We start from the raw sequence: 15,590 nt of genomic DNA, 5'->3' as shown, positions 1-15,590 counted from the left end.
GTGAATGGATTTTTCAAATATGAGACCAGAGCTAAATGCTAAGAATATTGGTTAAACGTCTGGCAGGGCACTGTACTATAGATACTTAGTAGAAATGAATGTTCTTTCAATTATTCCGTGCCTATAGAATGTACAGAATTTCCTAACAGCAATCTTTAGAGCTATATTTTGGCAGCTTCCCTATTGTTACAAAGGTTAATTAGAGAATTGTCTCAATATACCTTTTCTTGTCATGAGTAGACGATCTGTTTTTGCTAAGAATATTTTTCATTAAAAGATTCAAAATGTGTATTACAGATTCCGTAATATCCACCTAAGGAGAAAGTTATTGGGTTCATTTGTTTTCTACCCTGCATATAGGATTGTAAATTTATGGTGTTGGATTATGGCTTTTGCAATTGAGAAAGAGAGTGGTTTGATTTCCCAGGATTCAGAAACAAAGGAAAAGACAAAAGCGGTTTATTTCCACTCCTCCTGACCTTTCTTTTGCTGGCTCCATTGTGTTTAGTGAATAGAAGTATCCACAATGGCAATGAGTCTATTGGATTAGGCGAATGCATGATCGCCAGGTATCTGACTAGCATAGTATTACTATTGGGCCTCTGCAGACTCCGATCAGCTCTGTCAGAACATGGGACTATTTTTCCCTGTAACTTGTGCTTACATACATCCCATGTTACAGTGAAAAAAATCACATTAAATAAAGAAAACATATGCTTTCTAGTGATCGTTTGTGATGTCTTGGGGAAAAGTATTTTCTGAGTTTCTTACCTTAGTATTTGTAAGCCAAAATCAGGAGTGGACGAAAAATACAAAAGTGGTGACGTGTTTCCATTATACTTCTCCTCTGTTTCACTCCTGGTTTTGACTTACAAATACTGATGTAAAAACTCATCAAATACTCAACGTGTGCACGTGGCCTTATATCTATTTCTGGGAGGCAAAATGAACATATAAACAATTCAACAATTGTTTTTTTACGCTGTTCTTCCTGTATTTTGAGTGAAAGAACAGTTGAATTCTTCAGGTCGGTTTGAATACAGAGATACTAAATGTATATAGGTTTTTCATCTTTTGCTATCTACTAATTATGTGTTTACGTAAAAAAATATAATTTTTTCCATTGTCATGTTTTGAGAGCTGTAACTTTTTTATTTTTCCACCAACAGAGCCACTTGAGAGCTTGCTTTTTGCAGGATGAGTTAAAATTTTTAATTATAACATTTTGAATTGCTAAAAAAATTTCACAATTTGTTTTTATTAATTTATTTTTAACGTCGTTCACCATGTTGTAACATTGAAGAGATACAGTAACTTTATTCCTCCAGTCAGTATGATTACAGTGTTATCACAATCATATAGGTTTTTTTTTCATGTCAAATTATTTTTGCAAACTAAAATCATATTTTACAAAAAAATATTTGTGTTTGCATCACAATATTTTGATATAATTATTTTATTCTGCTGACAGTGCCATGTGAGGGCTTTATTTTTGCAGGACGAGATGAGTGATATATATATTTTTTACAGTTAGGTCCATATATATTTGGACAGAGACAACATTTTTCTCATTTTGGTTATAGACATTACCACAATGAATTTTAAACAAAACAATTCAGATGCATTTGAAGTTCAGACTTTCAGCTTTCATTTGAGTGTATCCACATTAAAATTGGATGAAGGGTTTAGGAGTTTCAGCTCCTTAACATATGCCACCCTGTTTTTAAAGGGACCAAAAGTATTTGGACAGATTCAATAATTGTAAATAAAATGTACATTTTTAGTACTTGGTTGAAAACCCTTTGTTGGCAATGACTGCCTGAAGTCTTGAACTCATGGACATCACCAGACGCTGTGTTTCCTCCTTTTTGATGCTCTGCCAGGCCTTCACTGCAGTGGTTTTCAGTTGCTGTTTGTTTGTCGGCCTTTCTGTCTGAAGTTTAGTCTTTAACAAGTGAAATGCATGCTCAATTGGGTTGAGATCAGGTGACTGACTTGGCCATTCAAGAATATTCCACTTCTTTGCTTTAATAAACTCCTGGGTTGATTTGGCTTTATGTTTTGGGTCATTGTCCATCTGTAGTATGAAGCGATGACCAATCAGTTTGGCTGCATTTGGCTGGATCTGAGCACACAGTATCTCTGAATACCTCAGAATTCATTCGGCTGCTTCTGTCCTGTGTCACATCATCAATAAACACTAGTGACCCAGTGCCATTGGCAGCCATGCATGCCCAAGCCATCACACTGCCTCCGCCGTGTTTTACAGATGATGTGGTATGCTTTGGATCATAAGCTGTACCACGTCTTCGCCATACTTTTCTCTTTCCATCATTCTGGTAGAGGTTGATCTTGGTTTCATCTGTCCAAAGAATGTTCTTCCAGAACTGTGCTGGCTTTTTCAGATGTTTTTTATCAAAGTCCAGTCTAGCCTTTTTATTCTTGATGCTTATGAGTGGCTTGCACCGTGCAGTGAACCCTCTGTATTTACTTTCATGCAGTCTTCTCTTTATGATAGATTTGGATTTTGATACGCCTACCTCCTGGAGAGTGTTGTTCACTTGGTTGGCTGTTGTGAAGGTGTTTCTCTTCACCATGGAGATTATTCTGCGGTCATCCACCACTGTTGTCTTCCGTGAGTGCCCAGGTCTTTTTGCATTGATGTAGATGTTGCCACTCCTAATATTGTAGCAATTCCTCGGATGTTTTTTTTCTGCTTTCGCAGCTAAAGGATGGCTTGTTTCACCTACATGGAGAGCTCCTTTGACCACATGTTTACTTCACAGCAAAACCTTCCAAATGCAAGCACCACACCTCAAATCAACTCCAGGCCTTTTATCTGCTTAATTGAGAATGACATAACAAAGGGATTGCCCACACCTGTCCATGAAATAGCCTTGGAATCAATTGTCCAATTACTTTTGGTCCCTTTAAAACAGGGTGGCACATGTTAAGGAGCTGAAACTCCTAAACACTTCAACCAATTTTAATGTGGATACCCTCAAATGAATGCTAAAAGTCTGAACTTCAACTGCATCTGAATCGTTTTGTTTAAAATTTATTGTGGTAATGTCTATAACCAAAATTAGAAAAATGTTGTCTCTGTCCAAATATATTTGGACCTAACTGTATATACAACTATTGTGTGGCGGTATGATGACATTTTCTACTTTTGTTTTACTTTTTAACATAGCCCCATTATGTTACTTGAACACTTTATACTCTGTTCACTTTTCTACAACCCTACAACACTTATACATAGCAGGATATTTCAGGATATTAGACCTCTCCGTTTGACTCTAACAGAACAGCAATTAAACTTTGCTTATGGCAGGGCCTAACATGCCACTGTACCGTGCAGACCCGGAAGTCATTCTTTGACCTCTGGGTGCCATGACAACCATTGGCTACCCGCGATCCTGTCATGGTGGTGCTGACGGGAAGGGAACTACTTCTCTCTCACAGCCTTGTAAATGCTGAAATTGCTATTGATCATGGCATTTCGAGTTAAATATTCAGGGACGGTGTTGGCATTGGCCTTGGCTATTTTTGCAGGAGCTGAGCTATCAGTTTTTGTGGACACAAGAGCATATCATAATGCAAGAATACCTTCCTGATGATGACGTACATTTATGTTAAAGGGTTTAAAGGTTGCAATATTGCATTCGACACGTTGATGTATGCCATAAATTTCTGTCCCACTCTCACAAAGTCATACAGCTAATGGTGCTGAACGTGTCATTTGGAGAGTGCTGACTGGGTGCAAAACTGCAACAATTATATAGGGCTAACTATTTGTTTCCCTGGTTTAGGTAGTTCCGTGTTACAATTGTATTTATGGGCAGATTTTGTGAATCTGAAAACTATTTATTTTTATCTGAATGTGATTGTTTTGGTAGCAAGCACATGGATTTTTTTTTTTTAAAAATTAAATATAATGTGTTAGTTTGTGCAGTCCAACTTAAAAAAGTGTATTTTCTGTGACTTTATTGTTGTGCAATTATTACAGTGTCATCCAGAGAGAAAATTGTATTTCTTCTATGAAATAAAATCCAATACACATACCAATACACACGATAATGCTTCCTGGTATACAGTGTAAATGTGTACTATATTTAGATTGGAGTTCCTGTTAAATAGCAGGGTTTCTTATAAAGATAACTATGCCGATGCTGGAATTAGTGAATCTCCAAATATGGCCTGGTTCACATTCATACTGTGCTTTTTGCTGAGCACTACAATTGGAGTTTCTGAAAAACAAGATTGAACTCCCAACTAAACCCAATTTAGCTATTCATTGTTACGAGGCATATGGAGTCATCTATTTGACCTCTGTTTGGACTTCAACTGTCTTTTTTAAACTGACTCAAAAGTGTAAATCTGGCCTAATACATAGTTTCTGCATATAGAAAATAGTGACCTGTTATTTACACGTTCTTGCCTGAGTCTCACGAATCCATTAGAGCTTTCTAAAGCACATTTTTGTCCCAGAGATGTCAGCTTATGTATAGTAAAGTCAGTAAAAGGCGGATTCTTTAGGAGCGCTGGATAGGTAGCCCTAGTGAGGGGAGGGCGCACAGTGCCCCCGCAGCTCCAGCTGAACACCTCCGAAGGAGGACAGAAACAGGAAAAGGGTGAAACTCTGTCAAAGGAGCACCAAAAGGAAACTCTGACACCAGAATAGGGTTTAAGTCACAATGCGTTTCAACGGAAGTATCGTCTTCATAGCATAACATCCACAGTTCAAAAAGCACTGTACTTACTATATTAGTGGCTATTGTAATAACCACATTTCACAATTACAACACCGTCTAACTTTCCTTTCTCTTCCACTTTTATCTTTGAAATCTTAAAATTTTCATGCAATTTTATTGTCTCAATTAATTTCTTAATGAACGTTATTGTGATATCAAACATTTAAAATATGGCCCTAATGCAAAGCATTTTCTGGTGCGTTTCACAAAATTAGAATATCATCATAAAGTTGATTTATTTCAGTTTTTCAATACAAAAAGTGAAACTCATATATTATACAGAGTCATTACAAACAGAATGATCTATTTCAAGTGTTTATTTCTGTTAATGTTGATGATTATTGCTTACAGCCAATGAAAATTCCAAAGTCATTATCTCAGTAAATTAGAATACTTTATAACACCAGCTTGAAAAATGATTTTAAAATCCAAAATATTTTCCTACTGAAATGTATGTTCTATGAATGCACTCAGTACGTGGTCGGGGCTCCTTTTGCATCAATTACTGCATCAATGTGGCGTGGCAAAGAGGCGATCAGCCTGTGGCACTGCTGAGGTGTTATGGAAGCACAGGGTGCTTTGATAGCAGCCTTCTGCTTGTCTGCATTTTTGGGTCTGATGTCTCTCATCTTCCTCTTGACAATACCCCATGGCAGTGTGGACAGGTGCCAAGTCCTGCTGGACAATGAAATTTCCATCTCCAAAAAGCTTGTCGGCAGATGGAAGCATGAAGTGCTCAAAAATTTCCTGGTAGACGGCTGCACTGTCTTTGGTCTTGAAAAAACACAGTGGACCTACAACAGCAGATGATATGGCTCCTCAAACCATCACTGATTGTGTAAACTTCACACAAGACCTCAAGCCGCTTGGATTGTATGCCTCTCCACTCTTCCTCCAGACTCTGGAACCATGATTTCCAAATGAAATGCAAAATTTACTTTAATTTGAAAACACCACCTTGGACCACTGAGCAACAGTCCAGTTCTTTTTCTCCTTGACCCAGGTAAGACACTTCTGGCATTGTCTATTGGTCATGAGTGGCTTAACACAAGGAATGCAACACTTGTAGCCCATGTCCTGGATATGTCTGTGTGTGGTGGCTCTTGAAGCAATGACTCCAGCAGCAGTTCACTACTTGTGAATCTCCCCCAAATTTATTAATGGCCTTTTCTTAACAATCCTTTCAAGGTTGCGGTTATCCCGGTTGCTTGTGCACCTTTTCCTACCACATTTTTTCCTTCCACTCAACTTTCCATTAATATGCTTGGATACAGCACTCTATGAACAGCCAGCTTCTTTAGCAATGACCTTTTGTAGCTTACCCTTTTTGTGGAGTGTGTCATTGACTCCCTTCTGGACATCTGTCAAGTCAGCAGTCTTCCCCATGACCCATGATTGTGGAGCCTACTAAAACAGACTAAGGGACCTTTTTAAATGCTTAGGAAGCCTTTGCAGGTGTTTTTTGTTAATTATTCTAATTTACTGAAATAATGACTTTTGGGTTTTTATTGGCTGTAAGCCATAACCATCAACAATAACAGAAATAAACACTTGAAATAGATCACCCCGTTTGTAATGACTCTGTATAATATACGAGTTTCACTTTTTGTATTGAAGAACTGAAATAAATTAACTTTTTGATGATATTCTAATTTTGTGAGAAGCACCTCTATGTAATTGTGTGTATTATAATTTGTGAAATCTTACCTTGGTACCTGCATCAATCAGCAGAGTTCTTAGGAGGAACCCACCAAGAGTGCCCAGGCTGTGTCAAAGCAGGAAATGTGAAGGATTTACTATTTCTAATAAAATCAAGAGGTCCAGCAATTGATGGGTCACTGCAGATAGAGATGGGCTTTGTTGTTCTCTGCTTTAGTTAATCCCTAGACAACACTGTGTGTATTAATCTTCCAGCTGTAGATGCTAATATGCTCTATGTGGTCCTCTTTAATGGCAAGGACTGGAGATAAGAAGATCAGTCAAAATTCAAATTTGTCTCTTCACGCTGATTTTCCCATGGAGTTTGGTTTGCAAACAAGTTATTTTCCTCAAATGTAATGTCCCATATTATGCTCTGGGGTCTTTGCATACTCCAAAGCATAATAAGCATAAGATGGAAAAAATAAAAGAAATATTTATAATCACCTAACTAGTCACCTCCCCTTTCTCTCTGCTCCTCGCCATTATCTATTTGGTAATCTTTGCATCGTATTATCACCACCGGAAATGCAGAATCCTTGGGTCTCCTCATTCTAGACCAGGACTTCCAGTTCTGATGAAGCCAAAGAGGGTTCTGTGCAAGCATGTGTAAAGTTACGATGTCATGGCATCACGGAAAGCACTGAGACATTGCTCGTGCATGTGCAGACCTGTCCCTGGCCTCACTAAAGGCTGGAATTTCCATCCGTGTGGTGGTGATAAGAAGATAAGAACAGTGAGATGAGTGGTGATGTGGTTATCAGGTTTTTTTTCTTTCCATTTTTAACCTTTTGGCCCTTTATGGTTCAGAAAAATGGTTTAAACTGCTCTGAAGCAAAGTACAAAAAAATCTGAATTTTGAAAAATGCAGATTTTTGTTTTATTCTAGTAGAATTAGAATTCAAGGAGCTTTGGCATTAAAGAGGTTGGACGGGAACAGCGTCCGTCCAATTTTCCTGAAATGATTGGGCACTGAAATCATCATCTCTCCCTGTCATAAAAAATCTTACACACAGCACATGATGTGTGCTCACTGTGTGCTTACTATTTTCCAATATAATCCAAATCCAGGTAGTTTAGTTGTCCATCTGGGCAGTTGCCATGGAAGCTGTTGATGTTACAATGGTCTAACTGGAGAGAGGAGCCTGCTAATAGGGCATAACCAGGGGCGTAACTACCACGGTCGCAGCAGTCGCCATTGCGACCGGGCCCGGGGTAGTCAGGGGCCCCGGCTGGTCAGATGCACGCCGACACCAGCAAAAAGTTAAAAACTGTTGCCGTGCAGGTGATTCGTCCCGCACGGCAACAGACAGACCTGCCCTCCACCTGACCTGCCGGGCGCACACATCAGATCAGCAGCCAACGCCTGATGTGAAAGGAAGAGCTGAAGATCCTGTGGTGACGTCATCACTATCACAGGTCTTTCACCATTTATCAGCTCCGCCTCCTGATCACATGATGATGACGTCACCACAGGTCCTTCACCTCTCAGCAGCTCAGTCCTGGTTGTGTGCAGCTCGTGTTCTCTGGTATCAACCAGCAGCAGATTTCCGGTTCCTGCTATTCTGGTGAGATATGGAGACGGGCAGAATGTGGAGATGGATGGGGCAGAATGCGGAGATGGATGGGGCAGAATGCAGAGACAGATGGGGCAGAATGCGGAGACGGATGGGGCAGAATGCAGAGACGGATGGGGCAGAATGCGGAGACGGATGGGGCAGAATGCGGAGTCGGATGGGGCAGAATGCGGAGACGGATGGGGCAGAATGCGGAGTCGGATGGGGCAGAATGCGGAGACGGATGGGGCAGGAGCATGGGCAGGATGTGGATTTGGGTGGAAAATGTTTTGGTGGGGGGGCCCCATTTGAAAGTTCGCACCGGGGCCCATAACTTTGTAGTTACGCCACTGGGCATAACCTATATCCTCCCTGTGCAAATCACTGCTAATGATCTGTTAATGGTCAGCAGCCATTAGATGACTGTCCGTGATCTGTGTACAGGTCTTTCCCTCTGCGTATAGAGACCTGTCAAACAGAGCCGGGTGGGAAGAAGCTGGCTAGGAACCACCATGGTCATTTCTGTTTAAACTATGTAAAGCACAGAGATTTGCAATTAAGGAGCTTGCCATTGATTCATGCCATAGATAGTTCAGGCAGCATCAACCATTCAAACATTTACATAATTTTCATTTTAGAACGTTATCTGTGATACCTCCTTTCATTATAATTTATTTTTCACTATTTATCACAGAGGAAATTCTTACCCTGCTCTTCCCACCAAAATCAAGTAATCATAGAGGGCTCTATTGCCTCTGTTATAATATAGGTAGCATTTCACAGTGTATTTATTCCAATCTGAATATTTGTTCTTTACTAAATGCTACTGCAGATTCCTAATAATGAATTTATTACTTTTGCTCCTAAAAAGGCATGCATAGCAGCAAACAATTTTTTTAACTAGCAGTATGTCTAATATAAAAAATGGACATAGATTTAATTTCTATCTTAACTCTGGCAATATTCTGACTGTGTACAGGCAATGCTCATATCTGTAGCTTTCGTGTTTCTTTTTGTATCATTGTTTTGATTACTTTATGTACTCATTTTACAGGAGGCATTGTTGACAAAGACCTACGCCGCTACCTCAATTTACGGTTTCAGAAAGGTTCAGTAGATCATGAACTACAGCAAATCATACGGGACAACCTCTACCTCCGAACAGTGCCATGTGAGTACTGCTATCTCATAAGTTATTGAATCTATTTAAGTGTTCAGGTTTTCTACATTGTCTGGAAATTACGCTAAGTGGATGCATCATTTAATATACGCTTTTAAAAGTTCATGTTTACCTTACGTGCTCCTCTGTGACTCTCATTACTGTGTGATGAGTAAATAGGTATGAATCTGTCTACTCTTTTTGTTATTCTGCAAAGCATGTTCACAATATATGAACGGAACAGAGGCCCCGATTCATCATTTGTGTCTTTTTAAGTAACTTTTCTTTTTTGTGCCATTTTTGGCACCGATTTGTTCAAAATGGCGCACGTGAATCATGGATTTGGTGGAAAGTAAACAGTAAAAAATGGTCTTATTTTCTGACTTCTGATTTTGCAAAATGGCTCAAAGATTGTGCCAAAATACCGACTTATTAAAAAATACACCAGGGTGGGGGAGTAGAGTTAAACCAAATTTTGCAACATTTTAAAAAGTCGTAATTGATGAACCAGGTGAAAACATCTAGAATTGCTAAACTCCACGCACAAAGTGGAATACAAATAAACAGGAGAGCAAAAATAAAATAGATGTAAACAAAACACAAGTAGAATAATGAGCAAAAAAAGGCTCAAAATACATAAAACTAGACAAAAACATGTGCAAAGGCAATGATGAATCAGGGCTAAAGAGTATACCATGTATATTAGTATAAACCAAACCATCCAAGATACGTGACAGACAAAGGAATGTATAAGAATTAATACTTCATTTATAATACAAAAAATTCAAACAATAATTAAAAAAATTCATGAGGATGCCTCCTGTCCAAACAAGCAGGTACAATTCAGCAACCACACATGGTGCCTATGACATAAATCACTGCAAAGTCCTAAGGGTAATGTAATTCATTTGGAAACTCTGGTCTATGGGTTCAATTGACATTATTATACAGGGTGGGCCATGTATATGGATTAACCTAAATAAAATGGGAATGGTTGGTGATATTAAGGTTTTTTTTTCGGGTGTGCGCAGTTGCACTGCCCTTTGTACTTACAGCGCAGGCGCCGGGGACGATAATGCAGCAAGAGGAGGCGGCGCCCGGCATGCACAGGCCCGGAGTGACTGTGTGCTGCGTCTGATTAGGAAGAAAAGTCCCGCCTCCCTGACAATTTCAGGGTATGAGGGGGCACATTTTATAAACGTTTATTTCAGAGTGTGCAGGCATCATAACTAAATGAGCCACCTTGTCAGAATGCAGCATTAGTGCTGCACAAGGTGGCTCTTTTAGTTACAAATGCCTGAGGGGGGGTGACAGGTTCCCTTTAAGATTTCATTGTGGGCTGAGAAATAGTGCTTTAGTGGGTCACTTACTGGTGTCTTTCAATAGTTGTCATAAAATCTCTCTTTGTCAGTCATAGCTGGGGATGAAAGCTGAGTATTTGTATTTTTAAAATGACAGTAGGGCTCAGCTGATGGATATTGAGGACTCAGGAGCGTGTGCAGATAATATCGACGGCGTCACTTTTCGTTTATCGCTATTATTGATTAATGTTAGTTTTATGACAAATACGGCAACGCACCCAGTAAGTGTGACCAATGGAATAAAGGTTTCTTCTTTCAGACCAGGCAGTCTAAATCTGGAGATGTTTATTTTAAACTGACTTAAACTGACTTAAAGGGAAGAGGAGTAGGATCATCCCTTTTAAGCCATCTATATGGTCATACAGGGCATAGAATGTTGAATAAAATGATATTTTAATATCTGTGATCCAATTTTTTTTTCCAGAGTAATCCACATTTTTCATAATATGTAAATTAGATGTTAAAATCTATGGGCCTGACACGGATCTCATTTTATATGAAAGGGGGCGTTACCAGTGTGAGACATGTGATGACTGACAGTCTGCTCTCTTAATCTACATGTCTCATCCTGGTAATGCTCCCCTTCTTTTAAAACAAGCTCTGGAGGCAGATTCTAAGGGAGATCAGTGTTTAACCGGTCATTTATATATTAAGAAAAAAGTGGATTTCTTGTGAATAAGACATTGGATCGAAGATAACAAATAATCATTTTACTGAACTTTCTATGACTTACCTGCACTTATAGATGGCTTAGGAGGGTTGATCCTGCTGACAGATTCACTTTAACTCTTCATTATGCAGTAAATTATGTCTCACAAGAGACATCTTAAATGGTGACCATTTAGACAAGTGTTTCCCAAACTCCAGTCTACAAGGCCTCCAACATATCATGTTTTCAGGATTTCTCTTGTATTACACAGGTGAGAAAACTTGTGGCAATTTCTGTTTCCTTGATAAGAATTCTATCTCCTGTGCTACACCAAGGAAATCCTGAAATCATGATCTGTTGGGGGCCATGATGACTGGAGTTTGGGAGCCACTGATTTAGCAGAATGTATTACATAGATTTATTGATTCTGCCAAACTAAGCTGCTGTTACAGTTTTAGTTTTCGCTCATAAATGGTGTTCCAAATTGAGGGACCCCCTATATTCCTGATACAGGTTGTCTTCATATGACCCTTTTATGGTGCTGTAAGATGATGGAGACAAAAAGTCCCTATTTAGAGCAGTACAGATTCAAAGCTGAATTTTAAGTATTTGTTATTGTCCCTCTTTTATCTTTTGTTAAAATTATTTATATAAATTTGCAACCACTTTGACTTTCCTGGAGTACAATATCTTATTATCATCACTATTTAAACAATTTTTATAGTATCAAAATCACAATACAACCCGGCAAGGAAATTATGTGACCAAAAGCTCCACTGAATTATTGTATTTTGCGGTCTATAAGATGCAGCGGACCATAAAATACCCCACAAATTTTGAGAAGTAAAATATATGGAAAAATGTTTTTTCAAGGTGTCAAATGGGGGTCCATCTTATAGTCCGAGCTTAACTTACCTGGGGGGACGAGCTGACATCTTAATCAGCGCATGCACCACCTTCCTGCAGCGTCATCCCTGCCTCCTGTGACCATTCACCACCATGGCCCCCAGTAACCTGCATTCAAACTGTAAGATGCACCCCTATTTTCCTCCCCTCCCCTCCGAGTTTGATTCTTGGACAGCTTTTGTTCCTGGAGACCTATGTAAGGCCATAATACTATGTTTTTTATTTTGCAGCCCTTTGCTTGCTGGTCAGAGAGCTAGGGCTGATTTTTGATTCCTTCTTTTGTAGTAAATGTTTTTCTTTTATTCCATCAGATATGCTCCCATAGGGCTATAGTATATGTTCAGTTACTCCATCGAGGCTTACGGTCGAAGCCCCCACAAAGCGGGATTTGTGTATATACACTGATGGGCCTTTGACCATAATGATGCAGATGGAGTTGCAGTGTGTTCTGTGATAAATAACTTTTAGTAGTAAACCCCTACTGGAGGTGGGAACCAAGACAGTCTACTATGTCTAGCTTTCCGCCACAACTAGGCGTATACGACTGAAAATTATATCCGAATGAGGACAGTGTGAATCAATCTGCATCATTATAGTTAATAGCCCCTTCAGTGCATATGCCCAAATCCCATTTTGTGGGGACTCCGGACTTGTGCCCTAGAATGTATGCTAAAACAGTCTGTGAGCATAATGTAAGAAAAACCAAATAGAAGACAGAATTTGAGATTTGCATTTTCAGACTAAAGTTCCCTAAAGTCAAATCATCCATTTAACTATAATATTTTTAATGTTGAACTTAAAATCTGAAACCAATTGATGGTTTGTGAATTTATTCCAGTAGGTTTAATGTTTTAAATTCGACTCATTTTGTTTAATGAGCAATCCTATTAAGTTGTATCATGACATTTCCATATCATTTTTCATATTGTAAGCCAAGGAAAGCAGCAGAGTTGTTTTACTACTTACTGTAAGGAATAAAAACTGAATAATATATTAGCATATCATTTGTAAGAATATATATTTTCCTTGATGGGATAATTTGGACATTTTATTACTCTATGCGGTTATTAATTTTAATAAATGTTATTAAATTCTATAGCATATGTACTAATTAGACATTGATAGAAATTTCACCCTGGTAATGTCAGATCCATGAGCTCTAGAACCATGAATCAGTCTGTCTCTGATTTAACTAATAAATATTGACAACGTTAAATGGAATAAGATACAAGTTAGAAATAGTGTAGAAAGTGTCAGTATGGCCAGCTCAGTTGTGCCATTAAAGAAGTGGTAATAAAAAAATTAAGAATCTATTTGGAAGGGCAGTAAACTATATTTCCCAACTCTGTTTAAGTTTTTTGGAAACATGAATAGATGTAGTTCTTTTCTTAATGTTTTCTATACTTTTAAGTCAGATACCTTAAAGTTATGTCTTGGCATATAAAATCAGTATATTAAAATGTTTAACCTTGTGATGACATGAGACTTCACGTTGATAGTAACCCATCTAAGATGAAGAATCCACATCTTATAAAGTTTCAGACCTTTTCAATATGGTCTTATAATAATTTACACATATCATTACTCATTTGTGCCAATATAACCCTTTTTAAAATCTGTCCTGTTTTGCACTTAGATTAGCTTGATGATAACTTTGTGAGGGACGGGTCTGCAGCACTGAGGAGAAGCAAGTGCTGCTGGGAAACTTAGCAAGGAACTATATGTTGGTCGCAGTCTAGATATTAAAGATACGTATGCAGCTTTGTGATAGATATTTTGATTCTGGAAATTAGACTTTAAGAGTCACAAATTGTATTATGTTTTAAAGTTCTTTTAATAAAGTAAGTTTAACTATACAATATTTACAAGTATTTACAAATCTTGTATAGATCTGAACAAGTCCCTATAGCTCGGAATTCCAATGAGTAAAATTGAAGTCTAGTGCTTCTTAAAACATAATAGTACTCCTTTCCTTGCTTTTAGCAAAATTGTCACTTTTCCCTTTGTTATTCTATACCTACAAGGATTTATGAAGGTTAGATATTGTAAGTTTTTTTGCACAGTTTCTTTATTAAGAAGAACTGCTTTACCAATCCCTGCAGTGAAAGTATAATGATGTTAACTCCTTGCAAAGCTCAAAAAGTTTAAGTCAATCCTCTATTAAAAGCTCTCTAAGCTGAGATTCATTGCCCAAGTACAATGGAGAGCCTGCATTCAGAAAGATCTATGTACGTAGCGTGAATAACAGCCTATGCTCATAGCTAATCAGCAACCACAACATGGTTTACTGCAGTGCTTTGCCTGAGGCAATATAGGCCAGACTCTCCTGCGCAGAACTGAACAAGAAGCCAGAAGCAATGTGTAGACCTTTGTACTTGGGTGTCAGAGTACAATGTAGTCAGCATAATTAGCATGTTGTGGTTCAACTCTCTATGCACTTTTCTGCAAATATTTCTACAGTATATTTAAATTGCTGTCCGATATGACAGATGAACATATGTACCTAAAAGTTAATGTCCTTGTTAATTTTTGTAACTTTTCTGATACAGAATGTCAAATCATCTACACAGATATACAGTTGAAACCAGAAGTTTACATACACTATATAAAAATACACATATGCACGTTTTTCTCAATATCTGACATGAAATCAGAATAAACCTTTCCTTTTTTAGGTCAAATAGGATTATCATAATTATTAATCTTTACCAAATGCCAGAATAATGAGACAGAGAGAATGTTTAAGGCTTTTTCAAAAGTTTACATACATTTCATTAGTATTTGGTATTATTGCCATTAAACTGAATGACTTGGGTCAAACTTTTGGAATATCACTTCCACAAGCTTCTCACAATAGTTGGTCAGAATTTGGGCCCATTGCTACTGAAAAAACTGGTGTAACTGATCCAGGTTTGTAGGTCACCTTGCTCGCACCTGCCTTTTCAGCTTTGCCCATAAATTTTCAATTGGATTGAGATCAGGGCTTTCTACTGGCTGCTCCAAAACAATGACTTTGTTATCCTTAAGCCACTTTGTTACCATTTTGGCAGTATGCTTCTGGTTATTGTCCATTTAGAAGACCCATTTTCGCCCAAGCTTTAACTTCCTGGCTGACGTCTTGAGATATTGCTTCAGTATTGACACATAATGTTCTTTTTTCATGATGCCACCTATTTTGTGATGTGCACCAGTCCCTCCTGCAGCAAAACAACCCCACAACATTATGCTGCCACCCCCGCGTTTCACAGTTGGGATGGTGTTCTTAGGCTTTCAAGCTTCTCCCTTTTTCATCCAAGCGTAATGATGGTCATTATGCCCAAAAAGTTCAATTTTAGTTTTATCAGACCACAGGACATTTCTCCAAAAATTAGGGTCTTTGTTCCTGTGTGCATTTGCAAACATTAATCTGTTTTTTTTGTTTCTTTTGGAGTAATTGCTTCTTCCTGTGAGAGTGGCCTTTCCGCCCATGTTGATACAGTATTTGTTTCACTGTAGATATTGACACAG

At 38.3% G+C, this 15,590-nt stretch overlaps 1 protein-coding gene across 3 annotated transcripts in view; it reads left to right on the top strand.

Moving 5' to 3' along the window:
* Nucleotides 1-15,590, top strand: part of MAGI2 (membrane associated guanylate kinase, WW and PDZ domain containing 2) — a 1,646,639-nt gene that overhangs the window by 376,040 nt on the left and 1,255,009 nt on the right. For all 3 annotated transcript variants that reach the window (XM_069765141.1, XM_069765140.1, XM_069765143.1), the window contains exon 2: nt 9,063-9,179. In XM_069765141.1, coding sequence (XP_069621242.1) covers nt 9,063-9,179 — 117 coding nt within the window. The remainder of the gene's footprint in view (nt 1-9,062; nt 9,180-15,590) is intronic.

Source organism: Ranitomeya imitator, chromosome 4 (assembly GCF_032444005.1).
Source record: "Ranitomeya imitator isolate aRanImi1 chromosome 4, aRanImi1.pri, whole genome shotgun sequence".
Classification (NCBI taxonomy): domain Eukaryota; kingdom Metazoa; phylum Chordata; class Amphibia; order Anura; family Dendrobatidae; genus Ranitomeya; species Ranitomeya imitator.
Note: the sequence above shows the minus strand (reverse complement) of the source record. Positions and strands in the feature narration are given on the sequence as shown.